Here is a 13,694-nt window from a genome sequence, read left to right as displayed (position 1 = left end):
TGGGCATGTATTATAAATCACTAGGTTCCTAGACTGCAGCTTTGCCTCCCAATCTTTATAAGAACCCCTGCCAACATCAGGTCTTCACAGAATGCAATTCATAAAATTACCAAACAAAGGCTGTCTTCATCTATGACATCATTAATATTTTGCTTGAACTAATACCTGAATGGCAATTTGCATCTATAATAAGGTGAGCATTATTAATTATTAAATCCACATTTTATAGTTCTCTACTATTAAGCTAAACCTGTTTAGTTTTAGTTTTTGTTTTTGAAACCGTCTCACTCTACTGCCTATGCTGGAGTGCAGTGATGTGATCATAGCTCACTGCAGCCTAGAACTCCTGAGTTCAAGCAATCCTTCTGCCTTAGTCTCTTGAGTGGCTAGGAGCACAGGCGTGCACCACCACACCCAGCAAATTTTTAAAATTTTTTTGTGGAGACATGGTCTCGCTATGTTGCCCAGGCTGGTCTTGAACTCCTGGCTTCAAGCAATCCTCCTACCATGGCCTCCCAAAGCACTGGGATTACAGGCTTCAGCCACTGTGCCCAGCCTGTCTAGTCTTTTTATTCCAAGTGTAGACTCTTGTACTACACTTCCTGGACCACTGCTACTGAGCCCACAAAGATAACTGACTGGCCAGGTATGGCTATGTTCCAGGACACAGAAGCCCTACCTTCCTTCCTCAGATCCTTCATGAGTGCGACCTTTATTTCTTTTATTATAATGTTTTTTTCTGACATAATCCACCTGGAGATGCATGAATGCAACCTTTAGAAAACACAATAAAATATCAATACAATAGGTGGGAGCCCTCATAATAACACCGGCCATGTCCTTGGCCCTAGAAGTGAGATATATGAAACAACCTAATAAGATATTACATTACGGGAAAGTTCTCTTAGACAGATTCTAAGGTACCACAGCTTTTCAGTACTTTCTGCAATTCTGCTTCTCGGAAAATGACATTAGGTTATATAAAGCAAGACTCAATCAGCATTTTAGAAATCATGCCAGAGTCTCCTCTGCATCCATTACTCACACTCAAGTTTCCAAGTACTGTGGCTACATTTTATTTCTTAGTCTTCCCTTTTCACCGGAATGTGGCACCACTACCAGATGGTCAGAGGATGTCAGATGATGGGAAAGTTAACACTACTAAATTTTATTTTCTCAAAAACGTTTAGTCAATATTACAGTGGTTTTAATTCAACATGACTTCCCTCTGAACAAGCTTTAATCAGTGGTACAATACAAGAAGCATAAATTTTGACATTTTTCAGACCTGGATTCGAATTCTTGCTCTGTCACTTCCACACCTGTAAGATGAGAACAAAAGCTATCTTACCTAGTGTATAGATTAAGAATATATAAAATAAAAGCATCCTGCACATGTCTACCATGGAGGGAGGAGAGTTCAATAAGGCTTCTTTCATTCCCAATAAACTCGTTTGATAAATTAACTGCTGGAATTTATTTATGAGATTCTTCTTCATTCTCAGAGAGGACAACACAAACTATTTACACAGTTTCTCATCAATTTTTTTTTTTCCCCAAGTTGTTTCCTCTTATCAAGAATGCCTTCTGGCCAGGTGTGGTGGCTCATGTCTGTAATCCCAGCATGTTGGGAGGCCGAGGAGGGTGGATCCCCGATGTCAGGAGTTTGAGACCAGCCTGGCCAACATGGTGAAACCCCGTCTCTATTAAAAACACAAAAATTAGCAGGGCATGGCGGTGCACGCCTGTGGTTCCAGCTACTCAGGAGGCTGAGGCCGGAGAATTGCTTGAACCCAGGAGGCAGAGACTGCAGTGAGCCGAGATTGCACCACTGCACTCCAGCCTGGAGAACAGAGCGAGACTCCACCTAAAAAAAAAAAAAAAAAGAAATAAAGAAAAAGAAAAAAAGCCTTCTCCTGTAGCCCCAGCAGCTACCTGGGAGGCTAAGGCAGAAGGATCACTGAAGTCCAGGAGCTTCAGACCAGTCTGGGCCATATAGTGAGACCCTGTCTCAAAAACAAATAGAAAGTCTTCTCCCACTGACCCCACACCCTCATCTCTACTAATTCATGCCTCTTTCCTTCAAAGACCAGCTTAAATTCTAACTTTGTACTATCTGCACCACCTAATGCAGTGCCCGTACATAGGAAGTACCTACCGCATACATATTTTTAAGTTTTACTGAACATCATTAATCAAAGAATATTACAAACCGTTAAACACATCTAGAAGAAAATGTTTTTAGTAACTTAAAGTGACATGATGGTTTATCATACTTAAAAAACATAGGAGGGTCACATAATAAAGCAAAGGTCAGCAATTTATTTTTTAAAAACCAGTACTATGATTCTAAGCACTGAGGTCTCAAACCAGGGGCACTCTAGTAATTTATTTCTTTCTCTACTTATTTAAAGTAATATCTGAGGCCCCCATATATGTATTTTCCTTCTATGACCATGAAAGGCAAGAAAATTACCTTTTCTGTGTCACAGATTCTGAATATTTCTTCCTATCCCTGTACTCCCACATCCCTAACCTCTATATTTTCAGAATTCAAAGATAAAAGTGTTGTCTTCAAACATTTTAGTAAATGCTTCTCCATTTTATCCTGCTTAATAGAAGGATCTTTGACTTTATCTGGGAATATATCACTGCACAATCACCTTTGGTGACCTAAGGAAGCCGCTTAGGGGTGATTTTTCTTTGTGGACCTTGACACTGCTTGCAAAGTTTACAGTCATAAATTGTAACCCACTGAGAACAATTTCTCAAACTTGGTTAAATAATTACATAGACACTAAAAGAAAACAACCCTCTACTCCTACCACTGCATTATCTTGTCTCCTAATTCAAAGAAAGCACAGCCTACATTTTGAATAACTTAGAGAGGTTATAACATGAATTTACAAAATTTAACTAGAAAATTCAGAAAGGAGTCTCCAAACTGGAGGACACCATTTGTTATTTGGTGGCATCTTCTGGGAAAGGTTGATATTGCAGCTCAGCTCTGTGAAACATAAATTCTCTTGCAAAAGCACATGGGAAAAATCTCTGGAACAGAAAAATAATCCTGATATAGTATAATAAGGTGCAATCTAGACCCAAGAGAGTCAGTTTTAAGTGAGGACGTATAAGAAGCTAGAGGCTCCTAGATGTTTCACAGCTCTTCCCTCAATCCTGGCTGTGCATGCCGAATTCACCTATGAGGACAAGCTGTCACCTCCTGAAGGCCACTGGTAAAGCCCAAACCAATAGGTCAAAGAAACAGGATTCATATGGGGGACAATATGAGATACTGAAGGCTTTCCCAGCAGCACTGCCAACTTCATGAAGCACACCTCTACAATTTTAGTAAGAATCCAAGGAAGAATAAGATTTGTTTTATCACCAACCTCCTCCTTAGGTAGGTACGCTACCTACCAAGTGGGTTCAAATCCTAGCTCCATCACTTTTAAAGATGGCAACCTTGGGGAAGATTCTTCGTCTTGGAGCCTCAGCTTCCTCATCTATAAAATGGCAATAATAATAATAATAATACCTATTTTACAGAGCTGTCTTGAAGGGTGAGTGAGTGAAATCATGTTAAGTACATAGAAGGGTGACTAACATAGACTAAACACTCAAGTTTAGCTATGGCTATAAGGCATCCCCGTGGTATGGTAAAGCTAGTCTTGCAAAGGCTATCTTTGAGTCCCATTGTTGGCTTTATGTCTAAAAATGACAAACGGGATAATTCCATCAAATGCATAGGTCATAAAGCAAGAAACAATAATGCATTGAATAGGTGATGCAGCTCTCTTGAAGAAGGCTCACAGAATTTATTGGAAGAGAGATTCTGGCTCAATACATGTGAGTGGAAATGCTGAGTTTTGCCAATTGTTGATGACAACCAGCTCTGCAAAGATAGAGCCCCTGTGTATTCACAACTGTCTGCTATCCAAAGGCTTCTAAGGAATTACTTAATTTAAGAACTGAGATACCACACTGGGGCTAGTATGTACTGAAACAGGGAAACAAAAAGGTCTCTAACTGTTTTCTTTTTTTAATCTCCTTTTTAACTGCTTTTTTCAGATAAACCAGGAATATGGATGAATAAATGAACAGCTGGTTGGCGAGGCTGCCTCCTCCTCAGTGTGTTCACGCCCAATACAGACAAAAAAAAAAATGTGTTAGAAAATAGAGACAGGTGAAATATCTCCATGCACCCAACAAAGTTAACTTTTGTTCGGTAATTTTAATTAATGTTCCACATTGAGCAGAATTTACCAGAGGAAGAACTGTAACCCTTCAGGTATTTTTACCTCCAGTTATAAAACACAGAAAACAGGAGCCTCCAATGAGAACCTGCCCCCTGGAGAGTTGGGGCAGCCCTTTAATGAATGGCCTCTCCAGCTGCTTCCTCACCATACTTACAGACTTTACAGCTCTTGCATGTGCTGGAATTACAAGTCATTAAAAAGCCACTTTGAAAACACAATAAAGACCTTCTTCTCTGACTGCAACAACCTTCCATCACATAAAAACCTAAGGCCAATGCTTCAACAGCAGGACATTTACTACCAGATCCAGACAGTTTAAGCAGGGCAATGAACAGGGTGGGGCGGGAGGAAATGAGAAACAACAAAAGAAGGGAAGTTTTTTTTTTTCTTCTTCCTTTTTTTCTTTTTGAAAGAAATTTCTGGTAAGGTGGTTTAAAGCATTTATCCTTTATCGGAATCACCATCCACCCTTGGGAAAAATGCTGCCATCTGATGAGATTTTGTTTTTCTCCTTCAAGAAGGTTTTCTCCAAGAAAACCCCTTGGTAAGCTCAAACTATCAAAAGACATGTCTCTCTTCTCACACTGCAGGCTGAAGGATGTAACATTTTACCAAATGTAATTTGTTCATTTTCAGGGAAAGATCATTAAAACTTTTTACTCCTTCACTTTAAAATTATGATTAAATCCTCAAAATAAGGGAAGAAAGAGGAAGGCAATGATAAGAAAATTACTACCATCAATGAATGTGATCATATGCGGTTATTTCAATTTTCATTTACTGTTTTTTTCCTCCTCTGCTGTGAATACCAAACTTCTTCATATCACAAGACAAGATCAACTCTATACACTTCTCTTCAGGAGAAAGATTATACAAAAAACAAAAACAGAGGAATCACAGAAGAGGTGAAAGACAGTTGTTGTTTTCCCTATTATCAACTAAAGTTTAAGCAGGTTAATAAAAAACACAGTTATAAACCTTTAGTTGACACTGATACACTCCCTTTGCAACTGTCAGTGTCAGTCACGACTTATCTACTAAACAGTAAGTACAGTGGAACATTATGTGCCCCAAAGAGATGAACTCCTAAACCAAGAACCACTGTACTATAATGCGAATGGCCTCAGTTCTTGAATATAAAATATTCTTAACAAAAACATTCCCCTATCATGCTTTCTGTATTTGTTAAATGCTCACCCACTATAACACAGTCCTTCTGCCTCTCCACCTTATCCGAGCCCCTACCAAATTCTTCTGTAGGGGAAAATTATTGACAAAGTTTCATGTGACAGTATTAGATCTCTTTATGAGAAACATTTCAATAATCACAAAATGTATTTAAAAATTATTCTTTCAGTTATATTAACATTAACTCAAAGACAAATCATTTCTTAGGATATTTTAACAGTAACAGCAAAAAATAAAATGAAAAAACAAAACCTACCGAGTGCCTACCCAGTGCAGTACATGGTATGTTCTTCTTCTTTATCTCATTTAATTAAAAGCTGAAAGATCTGAGAAACTTTGGCTTATCTTTCAGCTTAAAACTTAGCCTTTTATCTTGTATTTTACACTGATCATATAACAGAAGCATATCAACATCAAGACCATATACCCTGTGATGACAAAATCCAGAGCAAAGTGACAAAAGACAAAATTCAAAACAAAGTGGCTTAGAGTACCAAGTATTGCAGCATATAAACCCACAACCTTGAAAAGGACACCAGAGTTCTGCAGTATTTTGAATATCAAAAAATCTCTTTCAAAGCTACAGGTTATATAGGTTCCCAGAAGTCAAGTCATACATAGCAATAGCTAACTAACATTTTTTTGACTAGTGTGTTAACTGTTTCACCCAGATTGATTTATCAAATTTTCATAATAATCCTGCAAAGAAGATACTATTATGATCTCCATTTTACAAAAGAGGAAACTAAGAAACAGAAAAAGTTAAATTATTTGCCCAAGATCACTGGTGACAATGAAATTTAAAACAGCCTGTCTGACACCAGATGGCAGAATTCTAATTACCTATCTACCTACCTTTCACTTATCAACAAATAAGTAATCGAGCCCTCAAACACCAGCCAGACATACAAACCATGGATGTCCAACTTCTTTCTCTCTTCTCACACACAAAGTATACAAAATCTTACCAAAAGAACCGTATCAATTAATAATCTAAGCTTCCTAACCCATCTTAATACTACTGACATTTTTATATAAAACCTGAGTCAAATTTGATTCTAGAAAAGGTTCTTTAAAATGTTCATCTTTTAACAATAAGACCTATACTGAGGTGAGATGTTTTCTTTATAGACATACTAGACAAATAATCATTCACCCCAGCCTTCATCATTCTTCAAACTCTTCTGATTTAATTGTGTCTTTTTTCTGTTTCCAAAGTCCAAGATCTCTGCCCATTATATCTAAAATCACCCACCACCCCATGCCCCACAAATGAATACAAATCTGGCTCATATTCAAATAATAAAGCTGGAAAGGACCTTAGAGAGATCAGCTCATCTAATCACACTTACTCAGAGGCAGACACACAACCAGGACAATGTGCACAGTCCCCCTGAAGCTGGGCCTGCCCCAACCTACCAAGTCAATTACTGGCCAAAGTTACAGGGGATACTTGTAATGGAGAGCACCAGCAGTCCATAGCAGTCCATAGCTTAGTGCTCTCCATTACAAGTGTCCCCTGTTCCTTTTGTCTTGCTGGCAGGAAGGATGCCAGGTAGGAGACAGTCCAAACAAAGGCTATCTTTTCTACTGGATAAATGGAATTTCAATTCTCTCTTACCTTCCTTTGCTCATAGAAAGGTCTTTGGGTTCATGGTTTACATGACACCACTTTTGTTAATTCTCTTTTGTTATGCTACCTACTTTTCAAGTATTGAACCAATAGCAACAACAATAAAAGCATTACTAGTACCAGAAGACTAATAAGGAAAGTACGGTTGTTGGGTTTTATACACAAATAATACCTGAAAGTCTTTATAGGCTTTCTCTGCAATGCTATGCAGAATACATTACAAAAACTACTGTTGTAATCACCGGATTTGTGGCTCTAACATGTCATATACCATTTCGAAAATTTACTATCTACTGTAAAGTTTTCCAATTATAACTCTTCATTCCAGAAGACTTTTCAAGGTATACCTTTGAATAAACACATCAAATTGAACAAGAATTTTATTAAAAGAAAGACATACTTTACAAATCATATATAAATGGGAGGGAGCAAGAGGCAGACAAAAGGAGAATAAACAAAGTTACCTAAAGAGGAAGACCATCTGTGACAGTTTCATGTAGAAAGAGCTTTCAATGGTGCCTTATGAACACCATTTGGTCTTCTCATAAATCGGCAAACATTCTAAAAAGGTGCCTTTTAAAATTTTGACCACTATAAGAAACACACACACCTTCTCTGAAATAAAATTTTCATATGCCATTACTTGCCCATACTAATTATGTTTTCTGATTTTTTTAATGCTAGCAATATGTTAATTTATTTCATAGCTCACCAGTGAATCACAACCCACGATTTGAAAACCTCTATACCAGAAGAATTGCAATGTGTCGGAATATAAAAAGACAAAGCTGCTAAATGTGACAATTTTGATAGACTAATTAAGCACAACCCAAAAGCATTTCAGGGTGATTCGAGACAAAAGTCAAACACACAAAAAAAGGTCCAAGTAACATCTGCATTAAGAATAAGTTTTGAATTAAGATGAAAGGTAAGAAGCAAAGAAGGAAAAATAAATAATTGAGATATTGGAACAAACATACTCAACTCTTATCTCCATTTCACAAACTATGACTATAAGGCCTTTACCAAATACTGGAACAAATTTTCCCAGCGTCCAGTATTTTATATGCTACTGTCCTAATCTCATCTTCTACTAAAATTTCGAGATTAGCTATAGAGAGTAGGGAGGTCTGTGGACCACTGGGGATCAGTGTCAGCACCATGTCCTGACCCTGACTGGCTTTCTACCCAGAACAGCGCAAACCCGGGACAGCAAATCTGCTACTACGGCCTCCTAGCCTTTGCCAGCATTTAAACTAGAGACATCTGTGGGCAGCCCAAGGGACAGAAAGAAAAGTATTCTAAGATTGCCAGTAATTTTTTAGCCAGATAGCTTCCTTGACCACTGCCTGGAAATACGGTCAAGCCAATGTAAGGAGATTATTGGGACTGATCATTACTAATAAGTAACTAAAAAAAGGCCAAAATTAGAAAAAATACGAAAGTAAGGAGATAACTTCAAAGTAATGTTTACTCTTCAAAAACATTATCAAATACTTTTGAATTAGTAACAACCCTGTCACTAGAAGCATAAGATTTATTACAGAGGTTAAAATAGATAATCTGAAAATCCCTTCCACTGCTGAAAATCTGTAATTATAAGTTTAAACCTCAATATCAAAAAACACCTTTTAGGGGTATTAGATGGTCAGATGCTCTCTTAGGCCTCCACAAAGGATAATCCTACTGATCAGCAAAAACTTGTAGTGAAGATCACATACCCTACCCCTTCCAAATCAGTGGCTAAACAATGAAGAAAAAAATTAAATATTCTCTTTTCAAAATACCACTGCCAGGTTTTACAGGTATACATAAATGTTACAATTTATCAAATTATACATTTTAAATATGTGTAGTATATTGTTACATCATTTTGCCTCAAAACTGGTTAAAAAGAATACTGTCACCAGCCTTCTATCAACATAAACATGTCACTTCATTGCAATGATCAAAACATCAACATTATAGCCCTAATATTTTCTAAGTCTCTCTTTTAAATTTATTTTCCCTTGTATTCAAGTCTTATTATATTCCTCTCATTCTCCTAAGTCATCACTCATTGGAAAGCATAGATACCAAGCTTTCATGAGCACTGAAATTTTCTGCTGCTATTCAAATGACCCATTATTATGCTATGGAGATATCTTTCCTTTAACAACTTAAGTAACAGCCTAAAAATCTGCAGATTCCTTAATGACTTCATTTCCTCCTTCCCATTAATTAAGGAAATGCATTTCTAGGCCAGATCTACCTCTGTGCTACCACTTTATGGTTCAGCATTCATTTTCTTCCCTCATTCTTTATTACAAAGCTATCTGAAATAAAATCTGAAAATAAGGGAAAGGAAGAAAGCCAATAAGAACTACTCACATCAGATTTAGAGGATATATTCTCCTCCACATCTGAATCATTGGGATCCACAATATCATCAAATGGTGGTAATGTTGATTTCTTCTTCTCTGATGTCTCACTTTCAATTTTGACCTTTCCCATCTTGACATGAGATTTATCTTTTATCTGTTTTTTGTCAGCAGAACAAGTGAGTATCAGTGGTGGTGCGCTAGAAAAACTTTTAAATAAAGCCTCTGAGCTACTCTTTTTCCTTTTTTTGGCTGAGAGTTCTTCAGAATCTGAAATGGGTGGCCTTTTACTAGGAGCCTTCTTATCTTGTCCACTGGTGATGGTGAGTAAATTACTGTCTGGTTTTGGCTCTTTTGACATGGGTTTAGGTTCCTTGAAGGCCATCTTAGGAACTATTTTCTCTTCTTTCAGTGGTTTATTTTCTTTGGGTTTCTTAGAGGATTCTTTGGAAGATTTGTTGTGATCCCTGGAAGGTTCTTTGAAGGCACTTTTATGTTCTCTGGAGTCTTTAGAAGGTTTTTCCTTGTGCTCCTTCATTAATTTGTGAGGCTTTGAAAAACTGGTACTACTGCTGCTGCTGCTGCTGCTACTGCTGGCTGCTGCTGCTATGCTGCTTGTATCTGCTGCTGCTGCTGGCTGACTGCTGCTGTGCTACTGCTGCTGCTGCTGCTGCTTGTATCTGTATGAATAGTCTATTAGGTCTGCAAAGGGGAGAGAAAATGAACCTCTTCAAAACCTAAAATAGCAATGAAGAGTCAAAGGAGTCTACATAAAATGATCTTATTTTATTGCTTCTCAAGCTATCATTAAAATACAAAAATATTTAATATAACCAAAAACACCCAACAATTAACAGGTGAGAATAGTGTATGTGAGAAACAGTGATCGTCTAGGTCTATTATCAGAACGGTAATGAGGGAAAGCTGTTTTCTTAATCATCTGAGCATGGAGTTTAAAAATTCGTTCAGCAAATGGTTACTGTGCTTGTCCAAGGAAGCACAAGGATGGAATAAGAATGGGCCCCACTCCTTAATAACTGTGGCGTTCTAAGATTGATAGTTGGTCGACAACAAAAGAAAGGGAACTATTTATTCTGTTGGGGCATAGGGCGAAGAACAGTTCAAAATTCATTAAGAAGTATCATCTGAATTAGGTCCTGGCGGATAACAGGTCTTACTAGAATGAAAAGAATGGGAAAGTTACTTAAGGACCAAAGGACCAAGAATAAACTAAACACAGGGAGCAAGCCAATTCGTATTTGGGGAACCAAACCAGCTTGAATAGATTGAGAAGAGAGGCAGAAAAATAGCCCAGCTTCAATAGTTAAGGTCAGATTACATAATTTCAACTGGGCTTTGAATATAAGGAATCATAAAGCCCCCAAAAGAAATAAAGTAATCTCAATTTGGATAAAGCAATTACTTTTATGCTGTACAATTTCATTATTAAGCCACTCTATACTTCACCACTAGAAAAAAATAAAAGTATGTTATGACAAAATTTCACCAACCACATGGACTTTGAAAAGATCTTTAGCAATTACTGTCTATGATCACATTGGAGGAAAAGAGTATTAGTGCCTCATTTCATTTTACATGTGATCAATTTTTCCACTCTATAAACACATCAGAATATATCCATATGTATAATCTTCTGTTTAGGACAAATCTAAGTCATCTTAACCATATTTGTGACCTCTACCATTATAGTATACGAATAGACAGAGTAGTCCTGGCACATGCAAAATCCACCTCATACTAAAGAGGTCTTTCTTGCTTACTTCCACTCCTGATGGAACCAAAGGACACAATAAATTGTCCAAATTTTCAACTTAGATTTTAATCTTCCAGGCCTTGCTTATTATCCTTTACCTCTAACTCAACCCACCTTAAGCCAATGATATGTTAAACCAATCCTATGTTCCTTAAATATCTAGCATGCACAGGCGTAGAGCAGGGGCTTGCTTTTTCCTAATTGAACAATCTACTTATTGGGTCTACACAAAAACAAACCAATGAACTTTACATAGACATGTATAAGCGTCCAATCTATCTAAAATGAAATTCTGTTTCTATATGTAGAAATATATTTTGTGGTTTCTTCATATATTTTTTTGTCTTATTTGCTCACAACCAATGGACCACTTAACAAAATTATTCCATTTATTTCTGAGATGGGGTTTTAAATTCTAAAATGGATGAAGTTACTAAGCAGACTGTTTTATGCATCAATTAGATAATTCCTTAGAACATATACTCTGAGTTTAAAGGAATTCTAAGATAGGATTCTTTTACTGAACTTCATTATTTTATAAATTTATTCAAGAATTTCCTGCATGTTAAGCAATACTATGATAATTAAAATAAAGTATAATGGACAAATTCAATTAGGAAGAAATTTTGAAATTAATTATCCTTGAGGTTTTTTTCAACTGGCTTGTTGACCCACTGATTTTGAATTTGCAGTCAGTATTTATGATGGCTTCTGAATCTCAAGTATCGGCTGTTTATATTCCAACCTTATGACAGTATTATACATATTTTTGTAAATAGTTTTAAAAGCATACATTTTAACCTACAACATTCTTCTATGTTAAGTATAAAAAACCGCATATTCTGTACAGGAAGGAAAATAAATTTGTATAGGTCCTTCCATGACGTATTTTTAACTCCTTTTTAGAACAAACTGGAATTTTAATTTGACGGTCATATGGTATCTGAACAGCTTCTTGTGTCATAAAAGTAAGTTCCTTTTTTTCATTACCATGCCTATAATGCTAGGACAACTCTAGAAATCCTCTTTTTAATAATGTTTTACTTCTCATTGTTGGTCCGGGTCTTGAATGTCTACTGTTTACCTTTTTTCCTCCATCTTGGTATAAGCAGTGACCCCAGAATTTGTCCTCTTTTGTAATTACACCTCAAGAATCTTAGTTAGAGAACAAAAGTTACGAGGAAATAATTCCGTAACAATGTCTTAAATAAAATTAAAAAATTAAAGGGAGAGAGCGTTTTTAGGCAGGCAGTTTCTTTGGGCCTGGGCCCATGACAAATGTCAAAGTTCAAATATATTGTCCCGTCTCCATGTTTGTACATGTTAATTATGTAAACAGAGCTCAGATACACAGCCAGATATTTAGTTGTCATGACACAGAATAAAAGCTTTCACTGATTTTCAGTCTATCCTGATATTTATATATATTATTTTATATATTATATTTATCATATATTACTTATATCTTATATATTATCCACTTATTATATAATTATCACATATATATCATTTTATTATCCATATATATCTATTATCATATATTCATTATATTCCAATATAGTATTCATAATACTATGATCATTATATCTATCATATATATATATGAGTATATCTATATATGGGGGTCTTGTCACAGTCTCCTGTTTGTACATGTATAAATGTTATAAAACAGTGGCTCAGATACACAGCCAGGCATTAATTGTCACTGGCATCGATTAAAAGTTTCACTGATTTTCAGCCTGATATTGTTTCTACATTTATATGTTCACATATATATAATGTATATTTGTTATATATATAATATATATTATATATATGGGGTCCTGTCACTAGCTTTTAAATTTTCAATTAACCATTAACCTCAATATTAAGTACCACCGGAGCAGCACAGACTAATTACCATTCAATGCAAAGTTTACACATGTATAATTCAAATTCTCTTTGCCTGAGGCTGATTAGGACAAACTGAATATCAAGCAATGTAACACAGAGAGCATGTGTGCATAATTCAGATCTCAAATATTTAAGGCAAATGATTGTTTAAACATAAATATACATATATTTGCACTAACTTTACAACCTGTGACTATAGGATACAATATTTTCTCTCATCTATTCAGATTGCACTGAACGCTTCCTTGTTTTAAATTTTTGGAACAGAATGGGTATCTTTAATGTTTAAACTCTTCTAATACTACCTGTCAGCAACTCAAATAGAGGACTTAAGAAAAAAATCGGAACTACTGGCCAGAATAAGGTTTTTTGATTATATGTGGCTTTCAGTTTCCATGTTATCTTCATGTCTATTTCTAAGAACCATTGACAACTCATAGCTGATTCTTGGCTTCTGTTTCTTCCCGCTGGCCATCCCTCTTATTTTTGGTCTCTGTCCTACTTTAACTGGCTTCTGTCTCGTGAAAGATTTTCAGATCAATCATATTTTGTTCAATGAAATTTGCATATAGACAAATAAACTCTCC

General features: G+C 36.2%; 1 protein-coding gene across 1 annotated transcript in view; it reads right to left on the bottom strand.

The window, feature by feature from the left end:
- MLLT3 (MLLT3 super elongation complex subunit) overlaps positions 1-10,084 on the bottom strand; it is a 68,115-nt gene extending 58,031 nt beyond the window's left edge. The window contains exon 1 of the mRNA XM_017886726.1: positions 9,451-10,084. Within this exon, the coding sequence (XP_017742215.1) occupies positions 9,451-9,978 (528 nt within the window). The 5' untranslated portion in view covers positions 9,979-10,084. The remainder of the gene's footprint in view (positions 1-9,450) is intronic.
- Positions 10,085-13,694: the final 3,610 nt, after the last annotated feature.

This window comes from Rhinopithecus bieti, unplaced genomic scaffold (assembly GCF_001698545.2).
Source record: "Rhinopithecus bieti isolate Rb0 unplaced genomic scaffold, ASM169854v2 scaffold_15368, whole genome shotgun sequence".
Classification (NCBI taxonomy): Eukaryota; Metazoa; Chordata; class Mammalia; order Primates; family Cercopithecidae; genus Rhinopithecus; species Rhinopithecus bieti.
This window is presented reverse-complemented; position numbering and strand designations above follow the sequence as displayed.